This window comes from Rhamphochromis sp. 'chilingali', assembly GCF_963969265.1.
Source record: "Rhamphochromis sp. 'chilingali' genome assembly, chromosome: 1".
Taxonomy (NCBI): domain Eukaryota; kingdom Metazoa; phylum Chordata; class Actinopteri; order Cichliformes; family Cichlidae; genus Rhamphochromis; species Rhamphochromis sp. 'chilingali'.
The window spans coordinates 69,408,885-69,425,843 of NC_137929.1; the positions used below are offsets into that span (position 1 = coordinate 69,408,885).

Consider the following 16,959-nt stretch of genomic DNA (forward strand, 5'->3'; position numbering starts at 1 on the left):
AACGGTTTAACTGAAATTAAACAGTTTGATGAGTAGCAGCTATTTGAGGGATTTCTTAAAAACAGTAATGGCTTTATTCCATGTAAGAAACAACTCATCTCACAATTAAAGTCACTTTCCAACCTGCATTGTATTCAATAGTCACTAAAACATTCAACGTACTAGCCATACATCTGATAAAACATTGTCAAAGAATTATTTAAGCCTGGACTGAACACTTATTTTTATCCAGTATTAGTATTCAGTAGTATACTACAGTTCCAATAAACTCCACCAATTTAATGTCTAAGATGAAGAGGAGCAGAAACATGCACTGGTATCCTGGATGTTTGACCTGTTTTTCTGATAATTAACTGGAAAAAAACTTCATGAAATGCATTCTGGGTAAACTTTAAAACTGGCCATACCACTACGTGGGACAAGTTGATGCTCAAAACAGGTTAGAAGATATCTCAAGTGTCATTTTTACATACATGTTGATGTCAGGCTCATCTTGTACCCATGATTTTTTGCATCAAAATAAGTTTGTAATTTTAACTCACTAATTGATGAAGCCCTTTTATTTTGTCACTTGCAGTTACCTGCAGCGAAATTGGACTGACAACTAAGAACTGTCAGTGCTTGCTGAAGAATTTTTATGCTCTCATAGTTTTCAGCTCTTGTTTTGTCAGTTTGCACTGTTGTAATGGTTTGCTTGCGTATTTAAAGTTTATTGAAGTAAATCCTTTCTCCTCAGGTATGAGCCAGGTGGTTCTCCTCCTTATGGGGTTTTACCTTTAATTAAATAAGTTACCTCATAAACTACACTAAGGATGCAAGTAAAACTTAACATCCTAAATGTGAAATTAAAACCTAGTATCAGTTTCTGTCAATAACACTAAAGAGTATGCTCAAACTTTTTAGAGTTATTGACAGACAACAAAAACACATTAAAGAGGATAAGGCTCTGATAAGGTTAAGCGGGAGAGAATGGATGGTCTCCAGGTGTGCAAAGCTTGTAGAGATTTATCGCAACAACTTTTGTAGCTTTGATTTGCTTTAACTGCAAATCAAGGGTGGTTCAATAAAAGTACTGATTCAGGGATGGGGGCTGCATACATCCTGTATGCATTCGACACTTTTTACATTTGTATTTGTATAAAAATGGATTTTAATTTACGCATTCATTTCTGTTGATGTACAACATAAAATCCCAGTGAAATATACTTAAGTTTGTGTTTGTACAATATGGAAAGGTTCAAGGGTATGACTACTTTTACAAGGCACTGTGAGTGAGAAAGAGCCATGTCAATTGTTGTTTTTGTTTAGTTTGTTTTCCTTTGCAGAATCTGGAAATATTTGTAAAACTATCAATTAACACAAAGCTCTACATTAGTAGCCGTGTACTGGGCAGTGCAGAACTGTGGTTCACAAAGAATGCATTCAAGTGCACCATTTAGTGTAGGTCACCTGTGTTTTAGCTCAGTGTAGGTACATGTGTGTAACAAGATGCTTGATATGGATGCTTTTATTTTGCTTCTTTATTATAACTTTGGCTTTTAGAAGGCCTTTCTGACTTTTCTTTTTAAGTTTCAGTTCAGTCCTTGAACCATCGGGGGTGGTTAGGCTACTTAACACTGACCTATTAAAAAAAGCGCCAAACTCAATGGATGAACAAGTGTTGTGCCTACACAAAGAACCAATTTTAACTTGTATCTCTGAGAATGTTGTTACTAGCACCCTGATTTAAATACACATAAAACACAAAAACATATAAAATGGCATTTTCGTGCCAACAAGGTGATCCCAAAGGGTTATTAGCTGAAAACTTGGCATCTTATACTTACATCAGAAATAGGAAAGTCTCTCCAGCAAAGACAACATCCAACATTTCTAACTACATCAAGCAGTTAATCACCTCTCAAAGAGTTTATGTTACTAACAGCTCACCTCTCTGCAGCGGACGACTGCAGTCCTTTAAAATCAATAAGGTCATATTTAGACTGGTCACTCTTTACGGACACACAGCTGGGTCCAGGTTCACGTCCAGCAGGTCTCTCCTTGATCCTGCTGGAGAGGAAAAGTTGTGTTTTTCATTTGCAGCCAGAGAAGCTGATGAAGAATTAGAATATCTTCATCATCCCAAAGAGAAACAGGTTTTCAGGATGAGCATGAGCAGAAGGAAACTCCAAGCTAGTGTTGGCAGTGTAAGAACAGAGCGCCACCCAGAGGTAAACACAGTCATTTACACTGTGCAGGACTATTGATGAATGTACATGTTGGATACGTTTTATAGAATAAATAAATTCCTCGCTCAGTGACTTCCTTTGAGTGGAGATAATTGATCTGCATTTCAGGAGTGGGACACATCTCATAGACTCCCCCTCTGGTCCTCAGTCTATATATACAAATCCTGCCTCAATCTGGCTCTACGATTTGGTGGGACTGGCCTTTGACAGTAGAGCTCATCAGCCTTTCCCAAGAAACTATTTAAACTATTTAAACCCTATCACTAACGGTTTAACCCTTTAAGACCTACCATAGAACCAAGTCCGCCAGAGCTTATATTATATTTTTACATGCTGTGGAGCCATTTTTGGGAGCATTTCAAGTTGCTATACATCAACACAACCATTATAGCCCAGATTTTAATAATATGTATTCATTAAGTGCATAGTAATTACATAAATTGCAAAAAAGTGCAATAAACTACAAAAAAATTGAAAATCGTTTTTGCTTTTTTAACATATATTTGTAGTTAGAGAAATTTAAGAGGTTTATCCCTCAAAACTGTAAATACAAAAAAGTTGCACAAAATAGTTTCCCACCACAGGAAATTTATTTTGAGTGTCTTCATAATTTTATTTTTGAAATACACCAATTTTTATACACTGCAGGAAAAACGAAAATAAATATTATACTGCAAATTTGCAAAAAAGCAGCATATGCATCAAAATAAACTATTTCCAGCAGTGCAATATGAGTCCTAAGAATCCCAGAAACGACACAGAAAGTCATAAAGTCAAAGATAACTTTTAAAAACACAAGTATAAGCTCATGAGGCCCTGATAGTAAAAAAGACTACATTTCCGCGAAAATGACGTCACTTCCGGTTTTGGGCAGGTAATGGCGGACATGCAAAAGTTCGCGCTGACGTCTATTCAAACGTAGGAAGTGTTATGAACAGCTGATCGGATCGGCAAAGCGTGTTTCTGGAATATCATGTTTTTGTTGCTGCAAGCGCTTTTTATGCAGTTTTTGCAAAGCTTTATGTGGAAGGAAACTGTGACCGAGGACAAGCTGATGGCATAAGATGTAAGTACAACTCCTCCGGTTTCATATGCAAAAAAAATTTTTGCGCTAGCTTACGTGGTTGCAGAGCTACCGGGATTTAAAAATAGTTACGCAAAACAGAGCGTGCCCGCTCCGATCGGCTCTAAAGGGTTAACTGAAATTAAACAGTTTGATGAGTAGCAGCTATTTCAGGGATTTCTTAAAAACAGTAATGGCTTTATTCCATGTAAGAAATAACTCATCTCACAATTAAAGTCGTAGTCGTTTTCTTAACATTCTGTTAATCTAAATGTTACATTTTGAGTGGGGAAAACATTTTGTCCTTCTAACAAGTAACTAATTCTTGGATGAATAATGAAATCTTATTCCTGCTTAAAACCACTCCCACTTTTTTTTCTTTTTGTTTAACAACCAAACACCATCAAGCAGTTAAATCAGCTCCCAAAGAGTTCATGTTATTAACATCTCACCTCTCTGCAGCAGACAGAGGCTGGACTTTAAAACCAACTACTGCCTTCATAGACTGGTCACTCTTTACAGACACAGAGCTGGGTGGAGGTCCAGGCTGGTTCCTGTGAATAATGATGGAGCAGTGATGTGAGTGCTGAGCTGTGACATGGAGAAGAGTCATGGACAGTTAGAGATGGTCGTCTCACCTCTGAGCTTTGGTCTGGCTCTCATGTTCCCCACACAGAGTGCTTTTAGAGGGAGGGGCTCCCTCCTCTCTGTCCTCACACTGATCCATGCTGCTCAGCTCACACACACTTTCTACCTGCAGAGGAAACACAAATCATTCATGTGCACATCAACTGAAATCCTCATTTTCTTCAAATATCAGCAACTTTATTTCTTTGTCAGCTTAATTTGTAATTTGCATTTCGGAGCATTTTCCCCAATTTTTCCTGTTTCAAACCGAAATACTGAGAGTTAAATAACATCTATAAAATCTACAGTTTGACTGAAGTGAATTTCTTTCTTTTTTTAACAGATAGAAATTGATGCTGCATATTATTGTATAAATACTTTATTGTGCATCAACATCATCGCTATTATTTTAATACAAATAGTATTTTCAAAGTACTTGGTCATCAAAACAAGCTGAAAAATTCGTTTTTGCATGTTGCAGTTTAACATCTGACTTATTTTAATTCAGTTGTTTGTGATATGTAGCCATTTGTAAATGGTTTAAGGATTAGAGGCTGAACATAAGTTTTCTTCAGTCTCATGCCGTGAATATTACATAAGAAATGCAACACCTAATGCACCAGCCACCTTTCCTTGTGAAAACCCTTTGTTGGAGCACAGACTTTGTGATGCAAGCTCAATCAGTGCTACATCTGATTTAAATATTACTTCATAAAGTCCCACGTAAACCCAAATCATCCCGTCTGCTCCACACCGAAACATTCAGCCAAGCAATGTGGTTTATCATATAACATTTCACAAAACAAACTGTTTTAAAACCAGCGTTATCCAGTCAGTTTTATTACCAACATGCAACAAGTGCAGCAACAACCGTGTTTTCTGACACGAGTTTCTATTTAGATGAAGTTAGTTTGTGACGCAGTATTTTAAATCAGGCCTACATGTTTAATCTATATCTAAGCTACATCTATAATAACATCAATAATAACAATAATAATAATATCTCCTGCTTTCTCCTTAACACAAGTGGATCTCTGAGTCTCTCGAGCGGCTGTTGTTGTGTCAGTGAGGGGAGAGCAGCAGCTCCACTCCGCCTCCTCCACAGACTGATGGAGGCAGGAAAAGCTGCCTTTAGTCATCAGGAAGTGGATCCACAGTAATCCACAGAATTCAACTGCTCACCGTCAACTAACTCTGCTGCTGCTCTCAGTCCCGGACTCTGATCACACACTAACAGGAAATTGGATTTGAGATGACTCGTGTTTTAGTTCAATATATTGTTATTTGAGTATTATATTGTTCCCTGCTACTTCTGAGTTTTGTTCTCCATGCTCTTATGGTCTTGGTTCCCTTTTGTGTCTTGTTTGTCCTCATCTTATCTTTGTGTCTTGTTGTCAGTCTCCTGTGGACGTCAGCCTTTCCTCCATGTGTTCTTACCTACCTACATGGTTTGTCTGCCTCTATAGTTCATCTTGTTTCCTCAGTCAGTCATGTCTCTATGTTTGTTTACCTTTCTATCAATGTCAAGTTCATATATCTGTGTGTTACTCACTTCCTCTTTTGACAACCACTTGTCTTGTGTGTGTCTGTTCTGTTCTGCTGTATTCCCCAAGTGTACCAAGTCCCCCCCCCATATAAGGTCTGCGTCTCCCTCTGTGTTTTGTTTCGTCCTCCTTTATGGTGTGAGAGTGTCCATCCATCTGTTTGCAAGTTAGTTTTTGACAAGCACTGCCTCGCCTTATTATTATTAAGGTTTTGTTTGTTCTACCTTTTACCAGCCAATAAAACTTTGATTTTGGGTTTACTTTCATCTGTGAGTCCTGCATCCTGGGTCCACTCTCTGCCTGCCACACATCCACAATCCACGACAGAGGGTTTCTGCCTTGGCGTGTGTTTTTCTACCTCCAAACACCCTTTGGGGGTGTTTGTGTTTTTTGTTTTGTTTTGTCCCACAAAGCATTTGGAAAATTGTTTATAAAATAACACAAGCACAGACATGTTAAATAAAATTTTGTAACTTCCCACGTATTGAATAAATGTTGACTTATTTTCAGCAGATTTGATTTGAAGTTTACTAGGAACCTTTCTTCCTCCTGTGAGCCTGATTGTCTTCATCTGAGCTCTCCATGATTGCTCAGCTTTTCACTGGCCACTCCCTTAGCCTGCTGGCTCTTCACCAGCCTTAGAGGTCCAACTCTCCAGCTCCCCAGTGTGCTCCTCAACAGCTTAGTTTTTGGTGGAGATGTGGACTGAGAATATAGAGCCTGCCACCACTGGGCCCCAAGCTATCTCTTCCAGGTGAAAGTGGGGCTCGTGTTGTCGGTTTTACACACTGCAGCTAGAGCCTGTGTCTGGGCCTGCATAACGTTTTGTCTTTTGGTTGGGACCTGTGCTTGCTTTCCAAGATACTGTTGCTCTGCCCAGGGTCCCCTAAGAGACTATCAGCCACTGGGTGTCTCCACCGAGACTGAGGACCCTGCTCTTACGGTGAGATTGTGTATATTGCTGAACAGCCCCACACACAAGCTTTCTGCCCTCTCAGACTCACTTCCATCACCCTCCAGATGGTTTCAGTTGCCTGCATCACCAGAAGTGTTCCACCACTGCTGTCTTGACTGGCCACCTCCTCAGTAAACGGGGCACTCCATTACTGGCCTCTGGTCCCCTGAACAGGTCTGCCGCTGGCTCCCTCCTCTTTCTCCCAGGGAGTCCCATCTCCTCAGCCAATGCTGTTCCCATACCAAGTCCCCTGAATTGCTTCACTCTGTTGCTGGCCTCTCTCTCCTGGTCTTGCACCATTGTTGGACACTCCCCTGTCTCTTCATTTGTGGACTCTTGTCCTCCCTATTGTTTTCCTATTATTCTTTTTTCTGATTGACCTGTTTGTTCAGCTGCTTGCTGATACTGAGAAGGTTTCTGTTTCTCTGTGTTTGATGAGCTCTGACTTCTGTGTATCTAGCAAATACTTTGCCTCTCGCCCTATTGTAGCATGGATAGATGGATGAAAATACTGTAATTAGTCCTGTATGTAATAAGATGGAGCTGAGCTTTGTCACATTTTCACAATTCAACATCTTCCCATCCTCAGTAGTGTGTACTGCTGACTGAAATTCACGTATCTACAAACAAGTATGAAACTCCAAGCTTACTGTACCTCTTACTGAAAAACAGAGCTACTATCAGGAGTCAGAGCTCAAGCTTAATGACAAAAGAGACAGGGAGGAGAGGAGGCAGATTTTCACAGTAAGAGGAAGTAAAAAGACAAAAAGGAAAATAGAAGCATTCCTTTTTAAAGCAAGAGTCAAGTTCATTGAACAACATGTGAACAATGAACGTGATAAACAGAAGTCATCTTTACTGCAGCTCATGATTCAGAAACAACAAACACTCCATCAAACACAGAGTAAAAGTGTCTCCAACGGAAGCAGAAAAAATGTCCCTTTAATGAAAACAAATCACATGAACGAGGAGCTTCACTCACAGCTTTTCCTTCATCTTAATGCAGCTTTTTACTGTCTGTGTACAAACTGATCTTAGAGTCTGACTTCAAACTGGAATTAACTGCAGCTTCTTGTCTTTGCATATCTGTGCGCGCGCAGGCCACACCTTCATGTCTTCACTCAAAATATGCTGTCTGACTGCTCAGACGGAGTTTAAGGCGAAGGAAAGTTTACATGCTGACTTGTAAAGACATAAAACCTTTGTCTATTTCTGTCACAGCCCAGCTCCAAAGTCTGTGACAAAGGAGGTAGAGCACACAGTCTGTAGATGATGCTCACAGTTTTAATGAAGCCAAGAAACCACAAAGTAGTGTGTGTCTGTCAGCAAATCACTGTGCAGAGTCTGAATGAGTGTATGAATGGGACTAAACACCAACGCCAACAAGGAGCTGATTCAGCCAGGCAGAGGTAGTGGGAGTGAAAGGATGCCTGTGCTGGTACAATACTGATATTTTATTTTGAAAAGACTAGCAGGAAACAGAAATACACTGCTGTGTGTTTGACTTTAATGGAGAGACGACAGTTTTCTTCCGAATAAAAAAAGTAAAGAAATCAATGAAACATCAGCTGTTCATCAAATTGTCTGATTCAATCAATAATCTATAATCATGTGGATTTGTCTTCAAACACAAGAGTGATCAAAGTTTGTCCTGAAATAAGAGCTGAACATCAGGTCCAAACATCACAGAGACAAACAGTCAAACTGTTAAAGGAGGAAACAACGCAAACTTACAGTTTCTTCAAACACGCACACCAACAACAAGCTCCACACCTGGACACTAAACACGGACACACAGGTGGGCGGCTTCCTGGAAGGAGGCGGGACTCCACCTGGAGCAGGACAGGTGGGAGGAGGAGATTTTAGATTAGATTAATTTCTGAATTAATCTAGGAGTGTTGCTCCTGAATACAGCACACAGAGGGACTTTCGCCTCTTCAGTTTTCTGCATGACTTCAGTCTCTTTTATTTTCAAATAAACTTTACTGAGACCATGAACAGTACAACAGGCTACATAAAGATGATTGAGATCTGGAATTTAGAGGATTTAGAAAAAAAGGTTCTCAGAGCTGCTGTAGAAACACTGATCAAAGTCTTTTTAAGTCAAACTCCTTATTTTAAACTGCTATTAACTACATGTACTCACATGGGAAACTACTGGGTGATATTAACATTGAAATGCAGCTTAGAGCTTAGAACATTTGACCAATACCACACAGTTTTTAATAGTTCAGCTATTTAGCCAAACTATATTTATGTTACAGTTTTACAGTGACCATGAGCTTAAAGTGCATTTTCTCAGCTTTTTTTAAATTCAAACAGCCCAGTTGTGCAGAAATATTAGATCATAGCAGCACTGTTACATACAATGAAACCTCCAGAATTGTAAAAATACAGAGATATACATGTTTGTCCATACTGTCAGCATTATCACGCAGTGGATAAAGAACGTTCAGCACAACTGGATCCAACCATCTGAGTCACTCCGCCATTCAAACAGAGCTTGCATTCGTATTTTTTAACATTCATTAGAAACAATGGATCTATTCTGAATTAAGTAATTGCAAGATCATAAGAGGTGAAAAAACAAAATATAATCCCCAAATCAATTGTTTGCTGCATTTCTTTCATTTTTACAGTAACTGTTGTTCTGTTTCAACAAAAATATATCTGTCCTATGAAAAAAGGACAGAACTCAATTCAGTTTAATTCCCCAAATTTTAATAAAGAAAAACTTACAAAAAATCTACATGTTAACAAATGTTATTTTACACTGAAATACACAGACTGAATAACATCTGTAATTTGGCCCAAATTATATCTAATTTGTACAGATATAAGTGTCTTTTATTGGTGAGTCTTACTATTCAAATAGATGCCATAACATTATTCTACAAGTCAATGCTTTTACATCCCTACAATGTCATTTTTAAAAGTAAAAATATTTTCTAAATATAATTCCCCTTAAGAAAAAATGCAAAACTTTATTGTGACGTCTATTAAAATTAAAATTGATTACTGATGTGCATATCATTTCTAAATGCGCCGTCTTTTCACTTTCATTTCTGTTTTTGCGCGTGCGCAGTGTGAGATGCTGCGGTGACACGCTCATGACAGCCGACAGGATTTCAAACAGGTTTAATTTTTTATGACCAAGCGATTGATGATCGGGAGGTGGTCGTGAGGTGTTAATCGCTTCTCGCTACCCCACGTATACTACACGATGCACGACGCACGATGAAGGCGAAACTCGGGCCGATCACCAAAACGGTCGCACGACTGAAAAATCGGCTCAAAATGAGTCAAAAATCGCCCAGTGTCTGCCCAGCATAATCCAGTCAGTCACACTTGAAATGCAAACCCTGCTCCACAGTCCTGTCTCTGCTTTGGAGTGAATAGGCTGCTGGAACAGAGCCAACAGTTTATGACGCAGTCGTTTTAAGCCAGTGAGTGAGTAAGGTCAGTGATCTAAATATAAGCTATAACGATATAAAATAATAATAATAATAAGTTGACTATCTCCCGCTGTCTCTGTGAATATAAAAAGCGGAGCTCAGACTCTCTCCATTAGCTGTTGCTCGTTTGGTGTGTCCCTGTTAGCCAGGAAAACGTTACACGCTGACTTTAATGGAGAGAACAGAAATAAAAACACAGTTTGTTGTGTGAAGAAACCAAACGTGAGCTGAACAAACAGTAAAGTTCCTAAAGACAAACTGTTAAAGGAGGAAACAAAGCAAACTTACAGTTTCTTCAAACACACACACCAACAACAAGCTCCACGAATTTCAGGAAAGACGAATCTTGGAAAGAAGGAGAAACACCCAAAGAGGCGTTTGAGGACACTCAGGTCCATCGAAACCCTATATGCTGCGTTCAGGTGAACCTCGGAAACTCCCAAATCTCTGACAGGTTGTGATTTTTTTCTGTTGGTTTTCCTGTTTGAAACACAAACATCTGTCATCACTTTGTTGTTCTTTTTCCTGCAGCGGTTGAATATTTCAGCAGTAAACTGACGTTTCTTCAAGCTCATTTCAACATGTTGAAGTCATGAATGAAAGTGCAGTTTAAGGAGGGTCATGTGACATGTTCAGTATTGTCACACATGTCTAGATTGTCCCTGATATCATAGCTGCTCAAACACTGATGATTATATTTGAAGCATTATTACTGATGGCAGCAAAGTTTGAATGGAGCTCTCTGTCTGTGCTGATTTGTCGCCCTCTGGAGGTGAAAATGCAAACTGCATCATGTCACTGTAACCACCACAGAGACAGGAAGTGTTTTTAAATGACTGAAACACTGAAATGATGCTAACGGCTGTCGTTGGGCTCACTGACAGCAGTGCTGATGCGTTCATGTCAAACACTGGCTCAGGTCAGACTCCATCCTTCTCCAGCGTGAAGCTGCCCTCAGACCCACAGCAGTTCTGACTTTTGACCTCCTAACCCTAACAATTTTAGTCTCTTTGCCTCTTTAATGCAAATCCATCTAAACTGTAGCAGAGCAAAAGACGCTGTAAGCTGTTCTATGACTGATGTTCATACCAGAGTTTCTGTTTCCAGCTCATACGTGTTAAACGCTGCTGCTGTGCTACATTTGTCATTTCCTGCTTTCACTGCCATCCATGTCAAAGCGCTGAAGTCATCACTTTAATGCAGTAAAAAGGAGCTGTAAGTCTGACATTTATTTACTGTCATCACAAACACACACAGCTGGATTAGCACCCAGACAAAGGGCTGAAAAGCTGAAAATCAGCAGCCTCTTTGCTGTCTTCACTGCTGATTCAGCCTTCCCGTTACTCTGGGGGTAACCTGGTGAAGACGTTTTGTGCTGGAAATCCCACAGTCGACTAAATCTCAGAAACTCACCGGACGTATACTGTGGTCCATTATCTGAAACAACAATGTCCGGGATGCCCTGTCTGGCAAAGTGAGCCTTCAGCTTTCTATTCACTGTGCTGGACTTAGTTTCCGGGAGATAGTCAATTTCCCAGAAGTTTGAATAGTAGTCCACTGTGATAAGGTAGTCCTTGTTGTCAAACATGAACAGGTCTGAGCCCACCTTAGCCCATGGTCTAGTCGGGATCTCAGGTGAGACCAAAGTCTCTTTCTGCTGTCTGTAGTCAACTGACCTGCAGATGTCACACTTAGTCATATAAGTCTTAATTTGTTCGTTCATGCCTGGCCAATACACACACTCTCTGGCTCTCCTTAGACAACCTTCTACACCTAGGTGTGTCGAGTGTAGTCTAGTTATGATCTCCTGTCTCATGGTAGTCGGGACAACAACACGTTCACCTCTAAACACAAGTCCATCCTGACTACTCAGTTCATCCAGGAATGAGAAGAATGGTCTGATGTCACCGTCAGTGTCTCTTTTGTCTGTCGGCCAACCTCTGTGAATTGTATCTATGAGGATCTGTAGTGCTTTGTCCTCTTGTGTAGCAGTCCTTATGCTGTTTAGTCTGTCAGGTGAGATGGGTCTCCTCCTCTATGGAGCCCTGTGGTGAGCACTCTGGAAGATATGCCCTGCTCAACGTGTCTGCTAATAACATGTCTTTGCCTGGCACATACACCACATCTATGTCATATTTTTGAATGCGCATAAGCATCCTTTGCAACCGTTTGGGTGCACTCAACAGCGGTTTTCTTACAATGGTCTCTAAGGGTTTGTGATCACTGTGTACTACCACTTTACGACCATATGTGTACTGATGAAACTTCTCCATACTGAAAACTACAGCCAAAAGCTCCTTTTCGATCTGGGCATAACCTTGCTCTGTACGTGTAAGTGCTCTACTCACAAAAGCCACAGGCTTACCCTTCTGCATGAGTGCTGCACCTAACCCTTTGTCAGAAGCGTCACATTGTACTGTCAGCTCCTCCTCTGGGCAGTAGTATTTCAGGACTGGAGCCTCTGCTATAGTCTCTTTCAGTCTCTGGAATGCGTCTTCATGTCGAGTTGTCCAGTTCCACTCACTGTCTTTCTGTGCCAGCTGTCTCAGTATGTCACAGTTGTCAGACAGATGTGGGCAAAACTTTGCTAAGTAGTTCACCATACCTAACAGTCTCTGTACTGCCTTCACGTCTGTAGGTCTGGGCATTTGTTCTATAGAGCTAACCTTCTCTGGGTCTACTTTCAGACTGTTGCATGTCAGCTGATGTCCAATGTACGTAGTCTGCTTCTATTTAAGTTTAAATTTGTCTGCGTTTAACTTAATGTTTTTTCTGCCTGCAACGAGTCAAAAACTGTCTCAGCTTCTCGTCATGGTCACGTACTGCTCCAGCATCTGTGTCCCCCTGACCCGTGATCAGCACATCATCTGCAATGATGTAGATCCCTGCCAGACCATCCAAAGCTTGTGTGAGCTTCCTCTGGAACACTTCCGGAGCTGGACTTATCCCCATTGGCATCCTCAGCCATCTGTAGCGTCCAAACGGAGTCTAAAATGTTGTCAGGTAGCTCGACTCCTCCTCCAGTTTCACGTGCCAGAATCCACTCTTCACGTCGCAGACAGAGAACACTTTAGCCTTTGACAGATCTGGCAAAATGTCCTCAATGGTGGGCAATGGGAAGTGGCTCCGTAGTATGGGCTTTGTTTAAGGGTTTTGGATCTATACACACCCTTAAATCCCCACTCTGCTTTTGGACCACAACCATCCCACTGATCCAGTCTGTGCTGCATTCTACTGGTGTAATGATCCCTCTGCGCTGAAGATCTTGAAGCTCCTTTTTTAACGGCTTTATCATTGCAATAAAAAGCTGAACAGAGTCCAGAGTGTGGGGAACCAATGAGAGCAAATACAGAGAGAAGTGAGAGCAGAGCAGCCAATCAGACGGGTTCAGGGCTGAGGAGGCGGAGCTGCAGACTAAGGAAGAGCAGAGTGGACTCTACATGAGAGACTGCAGATGATAAACGTTGACAATAATTCATTGATGAACATGTGTTTATGTGAGGTCAGATTATAAATGTCCTCAGTCAGCTGTTCAGTCTGTGTTTAGATCTTATGTTAGCGCAAACATTATTGTATGTTACCCACAATTCATGTGAAACTTTCACAGTGGAATCACTCACATCCATGTGTTAGCTGTTGTACTGCTGGACCATTTCTAATGTGCATTTAACTGTATGATCTCTAATCAGTGATCCAGTTCATTGATTTAACTCATCAAAACCCCCAAAATGGACTTGAAATACTCGATTTGTGACATTTGAAGTCAAATGTGAAGAAATGAACATCATAGTTTCTTCAAGAAATGATTTCTCTGTCATTGCTGCTGCTGCTACATACATACAAATATCAAAGTTGAGTTTGGTAATTAGTGTGAATGCTTGAAAAGCATTCACAGTATTGTTCTTCTAATCTTTATTAGTGTGAATGCTTGAAAAGCATTCACAGTATTGTTCTTCTAATCTTTATTCTATTTTATTTATTATTCTGTATTCCGTACGTTTTTTGTAATCTATCTCCTTCAAAACCGTTCAACTTAGAAAAACCATTCAAACACCGTTAGATTCCTATTCTTTTGGACATGACTGCTTCTATTTTTCTCATTTCTAACATTTATATTTTTAATTTTATTCAACTTTATTCAACAAAAATTTATAATGTATTTCAATGGAGAGACCCTTCAAATTCTCATTCAAATTCCTCCTCTTTAAACTGTATCTACTTCAACATACGTTCACATAGAGCCTCCATTCAAACTTTAAAACGAAGACAAGACATTCAACTATTCAACTTGTATTTATCTTTTCAATATCTATTATACTTTTTCTTCAGTTCCAGTTTAAGTTTCATGATGTTTTTTCACCCGTTTCAGAGTTTATAATGGGTGTGTATGGGACGGAATGTTGGGGCTAGAGTGAGACAGCTCAACTGCTAGAGTGAGAGGAGCAAAAAAATTAATCTTAAAATCTTTTTTAAAACTGCTGCTGTGTCCGCAGCGTTTGCTCTACAGGTATGATTTTACCCTCAAAACGTAGCCATCGCTGTCCTCTTTCATCCAATGTGTTTACTATTGTACTAGGTGTTATGGTTCTTTCATAAATGTCACCAATGCACAGCCTCCTCCCTCCAACTCTTCCATAGACTCTAATGTTAAAATGGCTCAGAAGGTTCGTTTGAAAATCAGAAGAGCATGGTGTCTTTACACTGTCACCACGTCCATATAATAAACTCCACAGGCATGAAAACTGAGAATTTGGTAGACTGGACATTGCTGCCGCTCACGGTGAAAGAATTTTGTCAATACAACCTATACTTTTCATTTGGGAGCGATTTGTTTCGGCCTGACTTTTCTGTTCATTTTAAGCAGCAAAAGTGAGGCGCATGTCTGTGTACGTGTGTATGGAGCCATTGGGTGCGGTCACTATAGCAACCAGGCTCACACCTGCCTGCTTAACGAGCTCTCTCTCTCACTCTGCCAAGATTCATCTTAAACACTTCTCTTTCAACTGCTGCTGTGTCCACAGTGTTACAGCCATCATTTTACCCTCAAAACGTCACCATCGTTGTTCTCTTTCCAACATTGTCTTTCAAAGCTCAGACTTTTACATTTTTTAAACTGTGTGGATCCAAGCGGAGGGATCACATTTTAGTCATTCAGTGATTCAAAGAATATGAACTTTTAATATTCTTTCAGATGTTTTCTGACTCTGAATTTTCTTTTCTCAGTTCTGAGGTTTTTCTAATTTACAATTAAAACATTTTCAGCTTTTTTCCAACTTCTTCTTCTGTGTAACCTTCAGCTTTTAGCAGTTCAGCACTTTTGTTTTCACGTAAAATTCGGATTTTTTTTTATCTCATTCAAAATTTTTAACTCAAAATTCAGCAATTAATTCATTTCAGTGCATACATTCAGATTCAAGCATTCACACTGCAGTTTCTTCAGAAAATGCACTTTCTAGTTATTAGTGTGAATGCTTGAAAAGCATTCACAGTATTGTTCTTCAAATCTTTATTATTATTCCATATTCCGTACGTTTTTTGGCATCTAACTCCTTCAAAACCGTTCAACTTAGAAAAACCATTCAAACATCGTTAGATTCCTATTATTTTGGACATGACTGCTTCTATTTTTCTCATTTTTAACATTTATATTTTTAATTTTATTCAACTTTATTCAACAAAAATTTCCCATGTATTTCAATGGGGAGACCCTTCAAATTCTCATTCAACTTACTCATTTTTAAACTCTTACTACTTCCACATACATTGACATAGAGCCACCATTCAAACTTTAAAACGAAGACAAGACATTCAACTATTCAACTTGTATTTATCTTTTCAATATCTATTATACTTTTTCTTCAGTTCCAGTTTAAGTTTCATGATGTTTTTTCACCCGTTTCAGAGTTTATAATGGGTGTGTATGGGACGGAATGTTGGGGCTAGAGTGAGGCAGCTCAACTGCTAGAGTGAGAGGAGCAAAAAAATTAATCTTAAAATCTTTTTTAAAACTGCTGCTGTGTCCGCAGCGTTTGCTCTACAGGTATGATTTTACCCTCAAAACGTAGCCATCACTGTCCTCTTTCATCCAATGTGTTTACTATTGTACTAGGTGTTATGGTTCTTTCATAAATGTCACCAATGCACAGCCTCCTCCCTCCAACTCTTCCATAGACTCTAATGTTAAAATGGCTCAGAAGGTTCGTTTGAAAATCAGAAGAGCATGGTGTCTTTCCACTGTCACCACGTCCATATAATAAACTCCACAGACATGAAAACTGAGAATTTGGTAGACTAGACATTGCTGTCGCTCACAGTGAAAGAATTTTGTCAATACGACTTTTACTTTTCATTTGGGAACGATTTGTTTCGGCCTGACTTTTCTGTTCATTTTAAGCAGCAAAAGGGAGGCGCATGTCTGTGTCTGTGTGTATGGAGCCATTGGGTGCGGTCACTATAGCAACCAGGCTCACACCTGCCTGCTTAACGAGCTCTCTCTGCCACTCTGCCAAGATTCATCTTAAACACTTCTCTTTCAACTGCTGCTGTGTCCACAGTGTTAAAGCCATCATTTTACCCTCAAATTGTCGCCATTATTGTTCTCTTTCCAACATCTTGTCTTTCAAAGCTCAGAGATGTAAACTTTTTAAACTGTGTGGGTCCAAGTGGAGGGATCACATTTTAGTCATTCAGTGATTCAAAGAATATGACCTTTTAATATTCTTTCAGATGTTTTCTGACTCTAAATGTTCTTTTCTCATTTCTTAGGTTTTTCTAATTTACAATTAAAACATTTTCAGCTTTTTTCCAACTTCTTCTTCTGTGTAACCTTCAGCTTTTAGCAGTTCAGCACTTTTGTTTTCAGGTTAAATTCGGACTTTTTTTTTTATCTCATTCAATATTTTTAACTCAAAATTCAGCAATTAATTCATTTCAGTGCATACATTCAGATTCAAGCATTCACACTGCAGTTTCTTCAGAAAATGCACTTTCTAGTTGTGTGGATGCTTTAAGCATCCACACTATTGAGTTCCTGTTTCTCTTTATTGTGTGGATGCTTTAAGCATCCACACTATTGAGTTCCTGTTTC

The 16,959-nt window shown here is 39.6% G+C and overlaps 1 protein-coding gene across 5 annotated transcripts in view; it reads right to left on the reverse strand.

The window, feature by feature from the left end:
- The window catches only part of LOC308395849 (uncharacterized protein), a 33,540-nt gene extending 23,306 nt beyond the window's left edge, over nt 1-10,234 (reverse strand). For 3 of the 5 annotated variants that reach the window (XM_080880870.1, XM_080880871.1, XM_080880868.1), the window contains exons 1-5: nt 10,161-10,234; nt 8,152-8,249; nt 3,930-4,045; nt 3,744-3,845; nt 1,930-2,049 (exon numbers count right to left, since the gene is read on the reverse strand). In XM_080880870.1, the coding sequence (XP_080736996.1) occupies nt 1,930-2,049; nt 3,744-3,845; nt 3,930-4,018 (311 nt within the window). In that variant the 5' untranslated portion in view covers nt 4,019-4,045; nt 8,152-8,249; nt 10,161-10,234. The remainder of the gene's footprint in view (nt 1-1,929; nt 2,050-3,743; nt 3,846-3,929; nt 4,046-8,151; nt 8,250-10,160) is intronic. The other 2 variants (XM_080880872.1, XM_080880869.1) reach the window with 2 other exon arrangements.
- Nucleotides 10,235-16,959: the final 6,725 nt, after the last annotated feature.